Source organism: Canis lupus, chromosome 3, assembly GCF_048164855.1.
Source record: "Canis lupus baileyi chromosome 3, mCanLup2.hap1, whole genome shotgun sequence".
Lineage (NCBI taxonomy): Eukaryota > Metazoa > Chordata > Mammalia > Carnivora > Canidae > Canis > Canis lupus.
Window position 1 is genome coordinate 73,939,256 of NC_132840.1, and position 18,819 is coordinate 73,958,074.

The following is an 18,819-nucleotide window of genomic DNA, read 5'->3' on the forward strand; positions in this document are numbered from 1 at the left end:
GGCCTGATCCTTATCTCCACCTTATGCTTAGTCTGTCTTTTCTCTTTCATATTATGGAACAGCAGGACAATGGAAAGATAGAGCATTTTATTTGGAAAATCTTTGCCAACTAATTTTAGGAATGAAAGAAAAGAATTGCATCGCTATCTCAAAGAGAACATCTTTTAAGCCTTCCTCCCAGCCTGAGACCCTGGAACCCCACACATCCAATCCTTCTATTTTATAACTCAAGTCCCCACAGCAGCATAGATACATAATTCCCGTGGCAAGAAAACCCGAGATGAGCAGAAGCCATTCACGGAAGGCACACAGAGAGGCAGAGGGCAGCAAGACATCGGCGTCCCTGCAACAGGCTGTGGTGCGGCATGGCCGCCGTGTGGCCGCCGTGTAGCTGGTGGCTGTCTCTCCTCAGTTGGGGGACAGGAGCCAGCTCAGATTCAGAACGGGGAGACCTGGGGGTGTCTCAGTTGAGGGTTAATGTCTCTGCATCTCCAGCTTGGGAAGAGGGGTTGGATGGAGGGGTGAATCCTTTCTTGCCTTCAGCTAGAGCTTTAAAATGCTGTGAGGGAAGAGGAGAGGGTACATGGCGTATTTGGTGTGCTGGCTGCTATAGCTGAGCAACAACTAACCTCTTTACAACTTGTGAAACTCCCGATTTTTTCCCCATTCTACTTTCAGAACAATTCCTTGGTGTTTTCTTTTTAAAAAACAGCTAGGAATCTGCCCAAGATGAACCCCTTTTTTCCTTCTGCCCTGCTTCCATTCACTGAGCCACATGGTTCTCCCATAAGAATGAGTGTCCCTCGCAGACCCTCCCAGGCCTGGCCACCCCCAAGGCCCACAGCTCTTCTGCTCCCCTTCCTGTGAAAGCCCCACCCCTCCTGCTTGCTGTTCTGTGAATGACGGGAAGGGTCATTCTGTGAAAGACGGTTAACTCTTGCAGGACCGTCCTCCCTAGTCTAAGGACAAATCACAGCCAACTGGGAGGAGTGGAGACGCTCCACACCACAGCAGAAGGCACCCTCTCCGCCAGTCTCACCTGGGAGTTCTTGAATTCCGAGTAGAGGGAGAAGAGCAGGTGCAGGGACTGAATCCGACTCTTGTAGATGGGGATGTCTAGGATGGCTGAAACCAAGAACTCCCGTGAGCAGAACCAAAGGCAACTGGGAATCATGGGGTGTTCCTGGTTAGGACAGCCACGCCTCTCCCAGATGGGATGTGCCGCTCTGACTCGGCGGGGGGTGTGTGTGTGTGTATGTCACAAAAGCCCAAATACCACCTTCAGTGCCACCAAACTGCAAAGTGTCTTAAAGCGAGAGCTATAACTCAAGATGCCATCTTTCTCAGAGCAAAGGAGCAAAGCCCACAATGTATTTGTCCAGAGATGGGGACAAGGAAGGGGTGGAAGGCTTACCACAGATCATGTCAATGTACTCGGCCAGGCTGCAGTCAATCTCGGCTGTGGGCAAGCTCACCTAGGAGGGGCACGGGACAGACCAAAGTCAGGTGGCTAACCTTTCAGAGGGATCAGCCCCAATCCCTTTCTCTCTGAAGGAAGAGAGCTCCTAGCATGAGGCGTGTCATGGGCTGAATCCCCCCAAGTTCACATAGTGAAGTCCTAATGTCTCCTACCTCAGAATATTACTGTATTGGAGACACAGTCTTAAAAGAGATAATTACACTGAAATGAAGTCATTAAGGTTGACCCTAATCCAGTATGACTGGTGTCCTCGTAAGAAGAGGAAGTCAGGACACAGACACACACAGGAAAGACGGCCAGGGCAAAGGCCCTGCAGGAAATTAACTCTGCCGACAGCTTGACCTCAGATTTGTAGCGTCCAGAAGTGTGAGAAGCTAAATGTCTGTTGTTTAAGCCACCCAGTCTGTGCTCCTTTGTCATGGAAGCCCCAGCAAATAACACAAGATGCTTTTTTCCCCTCTTGGATCAGTAAAAAGGAATTGGTCACATTCATTAACCACCATAGTAGCAGATGATCTAAAAGGACAAAAAAATTATAAGTAAACTACACTGCCAAGCTATCTTTCTGTGTGTATTTGTGAAGAAGGAGCTGACCTTAGGCTCTGGCCAAGTATTTATGAGTGCTCGCTGTTACAATGCCTAATGGGCCTGGGAAACGATAGGAACAGAAAAAATGGACATGACATATTAGGTGACAGGCTCTGGATCTAAACAAGTCATACTGTAAGTTTAAAAACCATTGGCTTTGGGGGATCCCTGGGTGGCGCAGCGGTTTGGCGCCTGCCTTTGGCCCAGGGCGCGATCCTGGAGACCCGGGATCGAATCCCACGTCGGGCTCCTGGTGCATGGAGCCTGCTTCTCCCTCTGCCTATGTCTCTGCCTCTCTCTCTCTGTGTGACTAACATAAATAAATTAAAAAAAAAAATTAAAAACCATTGGCTTTGTCAACAATTCTGTTCTTTACAAAAATTAGAGTGTGTGTAGTTCTGCAGCTTCCTCTTTTCACTTAATATGTAATTGATATTTTTTCCATATCAGAGGAAAATAAGGTCAAATAACATTCTTTTGTTTAAATATTTCACCAAATGAACGTACTACAATCTATTCACTTCCCTAATCATTTTTCCTCATCTACAGCTTTAAAATGCTAAGGAAAGAAATTGTTTTCAAATTCTCTGCTTTTACAACAATTCCTCCATTAAATAAACGTACTAAAAACTTCTGTCTTCATGGAGCTTATATTTTAATAGGGAGAAACAAAACCCAAAATACATAAGGAATAGAGTATGTCAGAAGGTTAAGTATTAGAAAAGGCAGAGAAAGAGGGTAAGGAACATGGTGTGGCTGGTGTAGTGATTTTAAATAGGATGACCAACAACCTATTAACTGTGTTTGCTCAGTTTCCTTTTCTTGATATGGAAGAGCTCTTTGCTTGAACAGTAATCTTGTCATATGTAAATACACATTTAAATTTCTTTTTTTTAGTCCATCACTCTTTTAAGTTTTGTGGGTTTTTTATTTTATTTTTTTATTTATTCATGGAAGACACACAGAGAGAGAGAGAGAGAGAGAGAGAGAGAGAGAGGCAGAGAGAGAAGCAGGCTCCATGCAGGGAGCCCGATGTGGGACTTGATCCCAGGACCCTGGGATCATGCCCTAAGCCGAAGGCAGACGCTCAACCACTGAGCCAACCAGGTGTCCCAAGTTTGTTTAATGGTAACTATTGGTACTTAGAACTCTATTTTTGAATCTAAACTATCACATTTTCCCCACTGTGACTTTTAAGTTTCTTAAAAACAAAAGAAATGAAGACACAAAAGAGTACAATTAGATTTAGACAGCACACAAAATAGGCAAGGGTGGTTTATGCTGTTAGAAATCAGGAGAGTGATTATGTTGGGAGATGGGCACAGTGGGCTTCTAGGATGCCAGTGATGTTCTATGTTTTGACCTGATGTGTTCGTTACACAAAGGTGTCCAGTTGCTGAATGTATTATGTATGTCTCTGATTGTGAATTATACTCCAGTTAAAAAGTGAATGATAATAAAAATATAGGAAGAGAGGGGCACGTGGCTGGCTCAGTAGAGCACATGACTCTTGATCTTGGGGTTTTAAACGTGAGCCCCATGTTGGGAGTTTAAAATCTTCAAAAAAGAAAAACTTAAGGGGTTCCTGGGAGGCTCAGTCAGTTAAGTGTTAGATTCTTTTTTTTTTTTTTTTTTTTTTATGATAGTCACACAGAGAGAGAGAGAGAGAGGCAGAGACACAGGCAGAGGGAGAAGCAGGCTCCATGCACTGGGAGCCCGACGTGGGATTTGATCCCGGGTCTCCAGGATCGCGCCCTGGGCCAAAGGCAGGCGCCAAACCGCTGTGCCACCCAGGGATCCCAAGTGTTAGATTCTTGATTTCGGTTCGGGTCATGATCTCAGGGTCGTGGGATCGAGCCCCTGCTTCAGGCTCTGTACTCAACGGAGTCTGCTTCTCCCACTCTCCCTCTGTCCCTCCCCTTGCTTGCATGCTCCTACTTCCTCTCTCTTTCTCTCTCAAATAAATAAAAATATTTAAAGGTGATCAATTAAAAAAAAAAAAAACTAAAAAAGACACAGGAAGAGAGCCAACACAGGGCCCTCAAGCAAAGGCCATACTTTTGTAGCTCCTATTCCTCTGCTTACCTTGCCCAACAGCTCTTCAAACTCTGGAGACCATTCCTGCATCAGCGTGTCAATATCAGGCATAGGCCTGCATGGACAGAGGTAAGTATAAATAAGCACGTGGAGCAATGACATCAGCAACCCTGGGTCAGGAGATTCTAGTAGGGAGGGTGGTGGTTGGTCGGCCACAGAAAGATTTCAGAACACAACCTGACAGACTTATCCAGGGTCTAGGGTCTGGGGGAATGGCTAAGCAATAATATCAGATAAATCAGTCTTTACATCTGCAGTCTCAGCCAGGAGCTGCCAGGACCCACAGGACCTGAGGTTAATCCAGTATGTCCTCAGCCTGTGGGCCCTCCTTTCAGAAGCAATGGGTCTGCAGGTGGTAAAGGTTAATAGGGGTTACCGTGGGGAAGAGGGTGGTATTTCTTACCTGGTATAGTGCACGGTTGCAGGGGGCTTTGAACGGTGTAACTCTGAGATGCTCTCAATCCATGTGTCAATGGCTTTGGGATTCTTCTCTGCATCTTCTAGGCTCTTTACTTTCATATGTTGCTAGAAAAATAAGGGGAAACCCTGGCTGATGGCATTAAAGTACCTCCCTTATTCTAACAGGATGGCTCAAATGCTGCTATTCTGTATACAGCAGGTAGCTGTTGAGTGGGGAAGCCTGACAGCAGGCAATGAAGATGAGAGGGAAGGTCTGGTATAATATGGCTGGAGCCATGCAAAGGGGGCAGGTGAACAGGATAGAACTGACCACAGTGGGATGGTATGTCACACTGCGAGCACAGCTGGAGTAAATAAGATGGACAATAAGTGTTGGGGAGGATGTGGAGCAACTAGAACTCTCATTCTTTGCTCGTGGGAGTATAATATGGTTCATCTACTTTGGAAAACAGTTTGGCAGTTCCTCAAAATGTGAAGCAGTTTGCACAGGGCCCAGCAATCCTACTCCTACATACGTGCTCCTACGTAACAATATATGCCCGTGCAAAAACTTGTACATACATACAAGTTTATAGCAGCATATTAATAAAAGTGGAAACACCTGGAGCATGGGTAAACACAATGTGGTATGTCCATACCATGGAATATGGTTCAGCCATAAAAAAAGGAGGGAGGATTTTACTCAAAAAAATAAAAAATTGGGGAATCCCGGGCTGGCTTAGCGGTTTAGTGCCTGCCTTTGGCCCAGGGTGTGATCCTGGAGACCTGAGATCGAGTCCCACATCAGGGTCCCGGCATGGAGCCTGCTTCTCCCTCTGCCTGTGTCTCTGCCTGCCTCTCTCTCTCTCTCTCCCTCTGTGTCTTTCATGAATGAATAAATAAATTTTAAAAATCTTTAAAAAATTAAAAAAAGATAAAAAATAAACAAAAAGCAGAATCAGATCTATAAATACATAAAACAGACTATCTGCTGGAGGAAAGGGGGGTGGGAGGATGGGCAAAATGGGTGAATGGGAGTGAAAGATATAGGCGTCCAATGATGGAAAGAGTAAGTCATGGGAATAAAAGGGCATAAGGAATACAGTAAAAAATGGTGTTGTAATAGCACTGTGTGGTGACAGATGGGAGCTACACTTGTGAACACAGCATAGTGTATAAACTTGTCGAATCACTGTGTTGTACACCTGAAACTACCCTAACATTGTATGTCAACTCTACTCAAACAGAAAATAAAGAAGAAATGAAGTACTTAGCAGAGTTTAGGAGGAGTGGGGAATGAGGAGTGACTGCTAGTGGGTATGAAGTTTCTTTCTACAATAATAAAAGTGTTCTTAAATTAGATAGCAGTGATGTTTGCACAGCTCTGTGAATACACTAAAAATCACAGAATTGTAAAATCGGAAAGAACAAATTTCATGGTAAGTATCTCTCAATGAAACTCTTTTAAAAATAGGGCTGGCCTGAAACCATAGCCATTCCTTTTGATAGGCAGGAAATCAACCACACAGGCAGCAGCACAGCCTCAGCTCCTGGCCCTCTCCAGCAGGGGCCCGTAGTAGACTGGTGTCTTACTGTAATGTTGTGCTGCTTAGAATTCTCCGTTAACCAGAGTGAGAGCACCGTAGGGTCTGACTGCTTTGTAGAAGGCTCATCCAATACCAACAGGCCAAGGTTGTCAGGCTTTCCATCAGGACGTGGGACCTGGTTAAGAAGAGAAAGGAACAAAGAGTAAAAAATGGGTAATAATCAAGTATTACCTAAACAGCAATGTGTAGAATTTGGAGAGCAAAGTTAAGAACTCCAGGGAAATGAAGAATATATATCAAGGTACCCAGAGCTAGCCAAGGAAATTCATTGAATTGTTAACAGTATTAGAGGGATCTGAGGAAACACCTAGGAAGTAATTTTTAGGATGTTCCAGCTGTACCTTTAAGAATGCGTCAATATCCCCAACAGCAGGGATAAAATCAGGAATGAAAGGTTTAAGCTTGTGGTCCAGGTCAATCAACTGAGGTGTGTACCTAGGAGACATTGCCAAGGGAAGGTAGAGAAAATCAGAGAAATGGACTTTTCTGTCCAGCCTAAAAAAATCTAGGATGGGCCTGTTTTAGACTAGAGGTGGGAAAGGGGTGGGGGTCATGGGAGGAGGGCTTAGCGCTCACCTGCTGATATACTGGAAGAGTTCCTTAATCTCAGCTGAAACTGACAAATGTTCATAATCTGCAGGATCATAGGCCCTGGGGAAAGGAAAATATGGTTCTTGGTGGCCAGAGAAGAGCAGATATGGCTGAGCCCCGGTTTAGCCCCCTGGTCACTTTGACCAAACCCTGTGACTCTGAACCTGGTTTCTGCCCCGTGCACGTCTGCCTTTCCTGGGTGGTTTGCAAGGTCACTTTAAAATGGATTATAGGGATCCCTGGGTGGCGCAGCGGTTTGGCGCCTGCCTTTGGCCCAGGGTGCGATCCTGGAGACCCAGGATCGAATCCCACTCGGGCTCCCGGTGCAAGGACCCTGCTTCTCCCTCTACCTGTGTCTCCGCCTCTCTCTCTCTCTCTCTCTCTCTCTGTGTGTGACTATCATAAATAAATAAAAGTTTAAAAAAAATAAAATGGATTATAATTAGCTCAGTTACCTCTGACAAAGAATAAAAGAGCTGAGGAAAATTCAAAACGTTTTTTAAGTAATTCAGAATATAGCATAAATTGTTTCCTTTTTTTGAATGAAAGGGATGAGGAAAAAGTACAGCATGAAATTTTAATTTTTTTTAATTGAGGTAGAATTGACATGACATGAGATTTTAATTTCTGACATGAAAATAATTTGCCCCAAGAAAAATAAGAAACAAAATACCTAACACTTGAGAGATGGTTAGGCATATCTAGTTGAATACTGTGTAGTTATTATTATTTTTAATTTTTAAGTAAGCCCTATCCCCAGTGTGAGGCTTGAACTTATAGCCCAGAGGTTAAGAGTTGTACATGCTACCACTGAGCCAGCTAGGAGCCCCAAATATTGTATAGTTATTAAAAAGCACTTGTATTGATATAGGAAATGTATACAGAAAAAAAATAGTAGAACACATTAATTAAGTAAAATGTAATGAACACTGGCAAAGTACATAAGTGACTTGGAAAGTTATTAATAAAGTCTTTCTGGGGAGAGTAGCTTAAAAATTAAATATATTACTAACATGAAATTTCTATTTCCCCAGATTATAATATATGAAAGCAGGATATGGGGCAGCCTAGGTGGCTCAGCAGTTTAGCGCCACCTTCAGCCCAAGGCGTGATCCTGGACACCCGGTATCGAGTCCCACATCCGGCTCCCTGCATGGAGCCTGCTTCTCCCTCTGCCTGTGTCTCTGCCTCTCTCTCTCTCTCTCTGTGTGTCTCTCGTGAATAAATAAATAAAATCTTAAAAAAAAAGAAAAGAAAGCAGGATATGATCATGATGCAAATCGGGAAGCATGAAAAGTCAGTCTGGGATGAAACCTTTGTCTCATTTACTTAGTGTCTACCTGCAGGTGGAAGATCCAACTTTTTATTTTTATTAAACTACTTAAATAAATGATACATACAGATATAAAAGGAAAAGTACAAAATGTATAAAGTGAGGAGTTGTGGCTCACTTCCACCCTTGGCCCCTTGCCACCAGGTCCCCCCTCCAAAGTAATCTCTATTATTAGCCTCTAGTGTTTCTTAGCAAGAGTCTCTGTAATACTTGTTTTAAAACACATAGTAGCACAGCATAAACATTCTTTTATATCTTTTTAAAATTTTACTCTCTTGGAGATTGTTCTTTACGGTGTATGGAGTGCTGCCTTATACTTTTTTTTTTTTAAGATTTTATTTATTTGTTTATTCATGAGAGAGAGAGAGAGAGAGAGAGAGAGAGAGAGAGAAAGCAGAGACACAGGCAGAGGGAGAAGCAGGCTCCACGCAGGGAGCCCGATGTGGGACTCAATCCCAGGTCTCCAGGATCATGCCCTGGGCCGAAGGCAAGCGCTAAACCGCTGAGCCACCCAGGGATCCCCTGCCTTATACTTTTTAATGGCCTGATGGAATTCTACTGATTGGCTACAACATCATTACTTTGTTTAACCAGTAATGGTATTTGAAATGGATGGGCCTTAAAAGCCACTTATCTAAACCTCTAGGGGTGAGTCATGACTCAACTAGCACAAGGGCTGGAACAGCATATGGAGATTATTATTTTTTTTAAGATTTTCTTTTATTTATTTGAGAGAGACAAAGCACAGTGGTGGTGGTGGTGGTGGTGGTGGGGAGCTTTCTTGATCCCAGGACCCCAGGATCATGACCTGAACTAAAGGCAGATGCTTACCTGACTGAGCCACTCAGGCACCCCTGGGTAAGGAGATTTTTTACTGAAGCATCACCCAGGAACATCTGCCTCCATGTGGGGCTCCTGAAGTCCTTATTCTCCACCCCTCCAAAAAGGAGCTGAGCCTAAAGCAGAAATGGTCCTGTGCAGATATGTTTTCCTTGCTAAACAGAATTGCTTAGGGATGTACATACATTTTATTTTCCGTTTCCCAGAATGAGAGCTCCTTGAAGGCAGGGACCATCTTTTAGATTTACTCAGCAAATCCTCATGAACCCCCCAAACCCAAAAATGTTTCAGATGATGCAAATGACATCACAGGACTCAGTGAAGCAGTGCAGCCCAAAAAGGAGGAAAATTCATTGTTGGTTTCTGAGACATCTGAAAATCCTACTAAGTAGGGGAGATCAAGAGAGATGCTAGAATTTCACTCCCAACTCATCTCTTCCCAGGCCAGTGTATTCCTCCCTGGCTTGGGGGATCCTCAGCTAGGGGGCTTTCCTCACCCTTCCAGAGGGGCCCCATGCTCTTCATCATCATCATCTTCATCAGATTCTGTCTCAGATGAGTCGTCATCATCATCATCATTTTCACTGAAGCCTCGTTGAGGTGTCAGCTGTGAGGTCTTTTTCTTCTCCTGAGATGGGGCAGGGCAGGCAGAGAAGGCACCACATAAAAAGCAGCTTAGTGTACCCATGCCCCGAGCCCTCCTACTGCTCCCACAGACACCCTCCCGCCTGGCACCAATTCACCAGAAAGAGAAGGTGGCGCTCCCCAGAAAGGCCCCAAGGACTTTCATTTACTCCTGCCTAGCTACAAACTGGGTCCTCACTTTCTACAACCATATTCTATTTTTCTCCTTGAGGCTTCTGTATAAACTTTATCTAATAATTATCTATTTTGTCTGTTACTTAGGAGACCCTCAAAACTATGCATAAACTTATCTATTCAGCTTCAACTCCAAAAGTTAGGGGCTTTTAAAGAAGCAGAAGGTAACTGTGATGAGTTTTTTTTTTTTTTTTTTTTTTTTTTTGTGATGAGTTATTTTGGAAGGAAATGGGGGACCATGAAGTTGGAAGACAAATTTAAGGAATCTTCATACTCATAAGGATCACAGGAAATCTAGCATTTAATCTGCAAGATGGCCCAGCATAAGTTGCTTCTAACTATCTGAAGAAGGTTCATAATTAACCCTGTGCCTGAATTCCGACCAGCAGTTCCAGACTGTGGGTCTTCTTCCATTCAGTCACACTTCTCCTCGGTAGGAACCTGACCTACTCATACTTCCCTTCCCTTCTTCGAAAGTTAAATGCAATGACATGTTATATCTAAAGATAAGAGACTCTCCCGCTCTTGGCATTAAAATCTACCTTTCTGAGCTTCTGGTTCTTTAAGTATCATCCTCTCCTCTCAAGTGTACGAGGTGGAGTCTGGTTTGGGGACTTGCAGGGGCATTGGGATGGGGTCCATGTCCTTGCCTCTGTGGCCTGCAGCCTATGGTATGCCCTCACGACCTGAAGGATAACCAATTGGCACCCTTTAAAAGTAGGTTTTGAGGAGCCCCTGACTGGCTAAGTTGGTAGGGCATGTGACTCTTGATCTCAGGGTTGTGAATCCATTTATTTATTTATTTATTTATTTATTTATTTATTCATTCATTTATTCATTCATTCATTCATTCATTCATTCATTTATTTTTTAGGGTTGTGAATTTAAACCCCTTGTTGGGCACAGAGCTTACTTAAAAATAAACAAACAAATAAATAACTTAAAAAATAAAAGTAGGTTTTTGAAAGCTTGGTTTCCATATGCCATATGGCTTTTTCTTTTTTAAGATTTTTATTTATGGGATGCCTGGATGTCAGCAGTTGAGCGTCTGCCTTTGGCTTGGGGCATGATCCCAGAGTCCTGGGACTGAGTCTCACATCAGGCTTCGTGCATGGAGCCTGCTTCTCCCTCTGCCTGTGTCTCTGCCTCTCTCTGTGTCTCTCATGAATAAATAAATAAAATATATTTTTTAAATTTTATTTATTTATTTGAGAAAAGAGAGCACAAGCCAGGAGGAGGGGCAGAGGGAGAGGAAGAAGCAGACTTTCTGTGGAACAGGGAGCCCAATGTGGGGCTCAGTCCCAGGACCCTGAGATCATGACCAAAGGCAAAGGCAGACACTTAATTTACTGAGTCACCCAGGTGCCCTGCCATATGGCTTATACTGAGGTTAAGAGATGTTTGGTTCTAGTTTTAAAAATTATTTAACGTTTCTCTTACAGTAAAGCAACCATTGGCATATTAAAAAAATTGTGACAATACATCAAAAATGCTTCTGGTCATGTGTTCTTTTAAGCATAACGGATTTATTATACATGGATTAGGATATATTTTAACTAATCCGTAATATGTGTGTGACAAATGACACAAAGTTGCGCAATTTATTTAGTGACTATGCTTTATTGGTATACATTGATAAGAATCTCCTAGTGGTGTGGGTTTCTTATTTTTTGTTTTTTGTTTTTTTTAGAGAAAGGAGGTAAGGGTAGGGAGAGGGGGAGAGAGAATCTTAAGCAGGCTCCACACCCAGTGTGACCCCAATGCAGGCGGGTTGGGGGAGTGTTTAGATTTCACACCCTGCTGACCCAAGCCAAAATCAAGGGTCAGATGCTTAACCAACTGAGCTACTCAAGTGCCCCAAAGTGTTCTTTCTTTCTTTTTTTTTTTTAAGATTTTATTTATTTAAAAAAAATATTTTATTTATTTATTTATGACAGACAGAGAGAGAGAGAGAGAGAGGCAGAGACACAGGCAGTGGGAGAAGCAGGCTCCATGCAGGGAGCCTGACGTGGGACTCGATGCCGGGTCTCCAGGATCATGCCCTAGGCTGAAGGTGGCACTAAAGCCCACTGGGGCTGCCCAGAGAATGTTCTTTCTTAATTCAAAATCTGCCAAAGCTATCCTTGTTAGGGAAAGGAGCTTTTTAAGAATACTGATGGTCAATTTTAAGATCATTCAAAAATAGATCCTTTCTGCTGATTCTGGTTGCACACTGAATTAGATAAATGAGTCTTGAACATTGGCCACAGCATGATGGAGACTAGAAAAATTTAGGGTGAATGTACAAAATTAGAAGGTCAGTTTAGGAAACTGCTCACTTTTACTTTGGTTCTTCAAAGCTATGCTTTGCAAAATCTCTAATCTAAAGGCAGAGGGGCTTTATATGCCACAGACAAATGCCTAAATACTTTGTGCATAAAATGTTAAAATAGCATACTAGGGACGCCTGGATGGCTCAGCAGTTGAGCGTCTGCCTTTGGCTCAGGGTGTGACCCTGGAGTCCTGGGATCAAGTCCCACGTCGGGCTCCCTGCATGGAACCTGCTTCTCTATGTCTCTACCTCTCTGTGTGTGTCTCTCATGAATAAATAAATAAAATCTTAAAAAAATAATAATAAAAAAATAAAACAGCATACTAGTCACAAAATGGGACTACTTTATTTACTTTTTAAAAAAGATTTATTTATTTACAGAATAGGAGAGAGTGCATCAGCATGCACCCTTGAGTGAGGGGAAGGGGCAGAGAAGACAACTCCACTAAGCAGGAGCTAGAAGTAGGGCTCAGTCTCATGACCCTGAGATCGTGACTTGAGCTAAAATCAAGAATCAGACACACAACTGACTGGGCCATCCAGGTACCTCTACTTTATTTTTTTAATACTTTATTTATTATATTTTTCTCTCATAAATAAATAAATAAAATCTTTTTTTTTTTTTTTAATGGGGGCGGGGCAGCCCGGGTGGCTCAGCAGTTCAGTGCCGCCTTCAGCCCAGGGCATGATCCTGGAGACCTGGGATTGAGTCCCAGGTCGGGTTCCCTGAGTGGAGCCTGCTCCTCCCTCTGCCTGTGACTCTGCCTCTCTCTTTCTCTGTGTCTGTCATGAATAAATAAATAAAATCTTAAAAAAAAATAAAATAAAATAAAATAAAATGTGACCTTTTAGGCTTTTTATGCAATTAATCTACATTACTACAGCTTTTTGCATTACTTCAAATATCATTCTTCATATGTTTGCAAAGCTCCTGTTCTTAAAAGACAATTCAAATGTAACCATCAGGGCTCCTGGGTGGCTCAGTATGCTAAACCTCTAACTCTTAGGCTCAGGTCATGATCTCAGGGTCGTGAGATGGAGCCCTGTGTGGGGTCCTCTGCTGAGTGGGAAGTCTGCTTCTCTCCTTCTCCTTTTGCAGCCCCCCAAATAAATATATCTTTTTTTAAAAAAAGTAACTGCTGGATTACGTGCTAAGACTGAACACAATGGCTGTTAAGCAGAACACGTGCACAGCTTCAAGGTCCTGCCTAGAGCTGTAGGCATCTCTCCATCTTTCATACAAAAACAGAGTAATCCTCTAGGTTCACAGAACAACAACAAAATGACATCTGGGTCTTAAAACTTCAAAATTAAAGTCTCTTTCATAAAATATTGGAGGTATCCCAAATGTTGACAATGAACAGATGTCTAGACCAATAATTCCAAACTTGCTTTATCCTAAGAATTACTTGGAGTGCTTGCTAAAAATATAAACACTCAGGCTTTTATCTTCAAGATTCTGATTCAGTAGATTTAGGTGGGAACTACTGGAAATATATATTGTTAAAGATAAGTATCCTACTTGATTCTTACAATCAGTGAAGTCTGCAAAACACTGGCCTGTATTATATGAAATTCCTCACAAAAAGTCAGCTGTAGGAGCACCTGGGTGGCTCAGTGGTTGAGTATCGGCCTTTGGCTCAGGCAGTGATCCCAGAATTGTGGGATTAAGTCTCACATCGGGCTGCCCTAGGGGAGCCTGCTTCTCCCTCTGCCTATCTATGTCTCTGCCTCCCTCTGTGTCTCTCATAAATAAATAAATAAATAAATAAATAAACAAACAAACCTAAAAAAAAAAAGTCAGCTTAAGAGTAGGCTTTACTCCTGAAGGAATCAAAATCTTATTTTTTTTTTTTTTTAAGGAATCAAAATCTCTCTCTCTCTCTCTCTTTTTTTTTTTAAGGAATCAAAATCTTAAGACTTTGCTCCTGATTTTCCTACATGAGCTCAAAGGTACCCAACCCAACCCAACCCCTGGAGGTGAGTATTCAAGAAATGTTTACTACTGAATACTGTTACCTCAGACTAACTACCAACAGCTCAAAGGAAGAAACTCCACGAGAAGCTGTGGGTTGTACTACACCTTGTTGTTTTCCTCTTCATACTCATCACTGCTGTTGTCAGCCATAGTCTTGTTAGGAAGATGGGTGGAATGAAGAAGTCCTTGGAAAAAAAATTTTCCCTTTAGATCATTCAGATGGTTTTTAAAGACAAGCATTTCTAGTTTATAATATTTTATGTTCTATTTATGGAACAGGGCCTATAAACATCTAGTTAAAGGAGACTGAATTCTAGTCATGGCTCTGTTGACTCAATTCAGGATATATTTACTAAGCATTGATGTGCATAAGGCATTAGGTTAGACGTTATACCAGTTGATTATTTGCTGTTTTATAAATCATATAAAGTCTGCCCTTAGTTTACACATTGGTAAAATGAGGTTAGTAATTAGTAAAGTGACAAGAGGGCTGGATTAATAGAAGATTGGGATTGAAGAACAACTCTATGACGTGGACAAAATGACTTAGTCTGAATCTCGGTATTCCCAGGTCTGAAGGAAGACAGTAATATTTATCACTCAGGACTGTTGTAAGGATCAAATGACAATACTCAAGTGAAAGGAATTGACCCAGCTCCTGGCAAATAATAAATATAAAACTGAATCAGTGTCCAGACAATAAGAGCAATAAAAATATTCTGAATTAAAGTATAATCAGATATAAGATAGTAACTGGCATGAAAACCATGTTCAATGATTGCTTTTTTAAAAAGATTTATTTATTTGGGGGGGGGGGGCAGAGACAGAGAGGGAGAGAGTCCTAAGCAGACTCTGCACTGATCATGGAGCCCGACCTGGGGCTCGACCTCATGACTCCAAGACCACAACTTAAGCCAAAACCAAGAGGCAGATGCTCACCCAACTGTGCCACCCAGGCACCCTCTGTTCAATGATTTCTAAATCGAATCAATGCCAATTAAACACCATTTTTCAACCTACCACATTGCCCAAACTGAAAACAAATAACGCCCATTGCAGGCAAGATTCTATACATGCTCAAATAAAAACCTTGTCTATCTATCTATCTATCTATCTATCTATCTCTCTCTCTCTCTCTCTATATATATATATATATATGAAAGATTGAAAGCAGGAACTCAAATATTCATTCATAGCAGCAGAGTCACAATACCCAAAGGGTAGAAAAACCAAGTAACCATCAACAGACAAGTGGATAAACAAAATGTGGTTATACAGAGATTCCCTGGGTGGCGCAGTGGTTTAGTGCCTGCCTTTGGCCCAGGGCGCGATCCTGGAGACCCCGGATCGAATCCCACGTGAATCCCACGTCGGGCTCCCGGTGCATGGAGCCCGCTTCTCCCTCTGCCTGTGCTCTGCCTCTCTCTCTCTCATTTTTTTATGATAGTCACACACACAGAGAGAGAGAGAGAGAGAGAGAAAGAGAGAGAGAGGCAGAGACATAGGCAGAGGGAGAAGTGGGCTCCATGCACCGGGAGCCCGACGTGGGATTCGATCCGGGGTCTCCAGGATCGCGCCCTGGGCCAAAGGCAGGCACTAAACCGCTGCGCCACCCAGGAATCCCAAATAAATAAAAATTTTTTAAAAATGTGGTTATACATACAACACAATTCAGCTACAAAAAGGAAGGAAATGAACACAGGCTATGGTATGGATGAACCTCAAAAACATTATGCTAAGTGAAAGAAGCCAGACATAAAAGAGTAAACGTTGTATGATTCTACTTTTGTGGAATATGGAATAGGTGAAATCATAGATAACAAGTAGAACAGAGGTTACCAGGGGCTGCCAGGGACAGGGGAATGGGAAGTTATCATTTAATGAGTCGTTTCTGTTCAGGATGATGAAAAAGCTCTGGAAACAGTAGAGATAGTTACACCACAACGTGAATGCACTTAATGCCACTGAATTGTACACTTAAAAATTATTAAAATGGTACATTTTATGTTAGGTAGATTTACCACAATAAACAAGCAACCATAGATGTCCTCCTTGATTCCCAATTCAAGAGCCAAATCCTACCCATAGGCAATTATCTTGTATTTGCCTCCTCTCTATTCTTACTTTCCTCACCACACCCAAGTCACTTTTGCCTAAACTCAACCACTGCAACAGTCCTCCCAACTAGCTCCTGACTTTCATCATTGAACCTTTCAATCCAAGACATGCACAAAAGCAACATGACCCCCTACAGCTCCTCTTGTTAGGCCTCCTGGCTACCTCTGCCTACCTCTGGCCTGCCTGCCTTTGAAGCCACTCCCTCCTACCATATGCTGGTCTTTTTCATTTCCTTAAATGAACCAAAGTTCTTTCTGGCCTGAGGTCTTTTTCACATTTCACTGCTGCTCTCTTTTCCTGGCTTACTTCTCCTCAATGTCTGGATCCTTCTTATCTTTCGGTCTCAAATGTCACCTCCTCAGGTCTTCCACGACCACTCCATCAAAAGTAGCCCCCACACCTCACCATTATTCCCCATCACATCAAACCCTTTGCCTCAAAAAAAAAAAAAAAAAAAAAAACCCTTTGCCTCCATCAATGCTCTTCCCATATTTGTAATTATATCTGTTTATTCATCTGTCACCAATCTCCCATGGTTACAAGCATTGGGGCAGCAGAGTCAATGTCTCTTTTAATACAGTATACCTAGTGCCAAGCATAAGGCTGACACATGGTAAGCATTCAAAAATGTTTAGTGAGTGGGACACCTGGTGGCTTAGCGGTTGAGTGTCTGCCTTTGGCTCAGGGCGTGATCTGGGGATCTGGGATCAAATCCCACATTGGGCTCCTTGCAGGGAGCCTGTTTCTCCCTCTGCCTTTGTCTCTGCCTCTCTCTCTGTGTCTCTCATGAATAAATAAATAAAATCTTTAAAAAAATGTTTATTGAGTAAATGACGGTGTCAAGTCCTGTTAAAAGATTCCACTGAGGGCAGCCCGGGTGGCTCAGCAGTTTAGCGCTGCCTTCAGTCCAGGGCGTGATCCTGGAGACCCGGGATCGAGTCCCACCGCAGGCTCCCCGCACGGAACCTGCTTCTCCACCTGCCTGTGTCTCTAGCGCTCTCTGTGTGTGTGTGTGTGTGTGTGTATCTCACGAATAAATAAATAAAATATTTTTTTAAAAAAGAAAGATTCCACTGAGATTTTGCTTGGGAATGCAAGTTAAGGGCAGGTTACTGAAGCATCTTCAAAACTGAGTAAGAAAAAAAAAAAAAAAAAAACTGAGTAAGATACTGAAGCATCTTCAAAACTGAGTAAACAGGGATGCCCGGGGGGCGGGGGGGGGGGTGCTCAGCGGTTGGATGCCTGCCTTCTCAGGTCATGATCCCGGGACCCAGGATCGAGTCCCACATCAGGCTCCCTGTAGGGAGCCTGCTTCTCCCTCTGCCTGTGCCTCTGCCTCTTCCTCTCAGTCAGTGTCTCTCATGAATAAATAAACCTTAAAAAAAAAAAACAACTGAGTAAACAGTTCTGGTAAATTTAAACAAACAAACCACGAATCCCTGGCAGATTGTGAGCAGAGCAGTATCATGAAGCAAATGGTGACAGGGAACACTGGTCAGGTTGGAGGAAAATCCTGAATCTGAGGGGCTATGTTTCTCCCCGCTTAACTAATTAGAAAACACAAACAATGGGCAAATGTTTGCCAAACAGGACTCTGACAGGCAACATTTCCTTTATAAAATAGGAACTTCTTGGAGACCAGACCATCATGGATCCATCCTGGTCTTTGTTTTGAGAACCCTTTCTCTTCCTTCTTCTTTATTCCTCTCTTACCTTTGTGTCTTGGGGTTGGAGTATGAACACTTGCAACCTCTTCAGAGTCGTTAATCTCTAGACGCTCATCATATGTCTGGTTTTCAACAATCTTGGTCTAAGTGAAAGGAGACACGATCACAGGATATGAGCTGATTCCAAACCAGCGCTGGTTCCTCTTCCTTACCCCAGCCACCAGTTTTACATGAAACCTTCACACCACCACCACCACCACCACCACCACCACCCATTCAAATTTCCCTTAAGGCTTCTTGGCTCCAGGTCAAGGGGTTAGCTCACTCTGCGGCAGGGCTTATTTAGGAACTGTGGGCAGTCTGGCTGAGGAAGGAGGGAAGCGTGGAGGGAAAGGACAGTTAACTTAGGCAGCTGCTCCCCCAAGCTGTGGATACCGCAGAGCAGTATTCGTCTTAGACGGCAGCTCTCTCCTTAGGGTGGGTCAGTTTTCCCAAGGCTCTTGGGGTACCTCGGGGCGGGGGGGGGGCGGTGAGGATGAAGAGGCTCTAGAAAATGTTGTGTCTCCGGAGTCACCTTGTTTACCTGAAGAGAGGGTAAACTCCAGCCTCTGGGTCTCATCCAATAATCCCAAGAGCATCACCCCCGTCTCCACCCCCCGCCCCCGTCTTGCAGGACGGATCCCACGGAAGCTTCCTGGGGAGTGAAGGAAGCAGAGTGGTTGCTAGTGGGGTGAAGGGAGAGGAGCAGGAACGGCTGTCAAGGCGATGGGAAGAGCTGGGAGGGCTGGAGGCAAGGGAGTCCCTTAGATCCCTCTTGGCGGGAGAAAGGGAGTGCTATTTCTGCTAGCGAGAGGGCGAATTACCTGTAGCCCTTCTGAATCCGTCTCCCCTGTATAGAAAGAACCCCAGCCTAGGGCCAGGGTCTCACCCAATATTAGGCCAGGCCACTCGAGGGGCTTCGACGTAGAGCTACCGGCCTTGTTGTCAGTCG

At 43.4% G+C, this 18,819-nt stretch overlaps 1 protein-coding gene across 1 annotated transcript; it reads right to left on the reverse strand.

The window, feature by feature from the left end:
* Positions 1–68: 68 nt before the first annotated feature.
* Positions 69–18,819, reverse strand: IFT46 (intraflagellar transport 46). The gene is made up of 12 exons (XM_072822239.1): positions 18,692–18,819; positions 17,875–17,971; positions 14,149–14,228; positions 9,433–9,563; positions 6,748–6,822; positions 6,513–6,606; positions 6,158–6,286; positions 4,569–4,690; positions 4,154–4,220; positions 1,415–1,475; positions 1,040–1,125; positions 69–559 (listed from the first exon to the last, which is right to left on the reverse strand). The coding sequence occupies exons 3-12, from the start codon at positions 14,191–14,193 to the stop codon at positions 464–466; spliced, it is 906 nt and encodes a 301-aa protein (XP_072678340.1). The 5' UTR covers positions 14,194–14,228; positions 17,875–17,971; positions 18,692–18,819; the 3' UTR covers positions 69–463.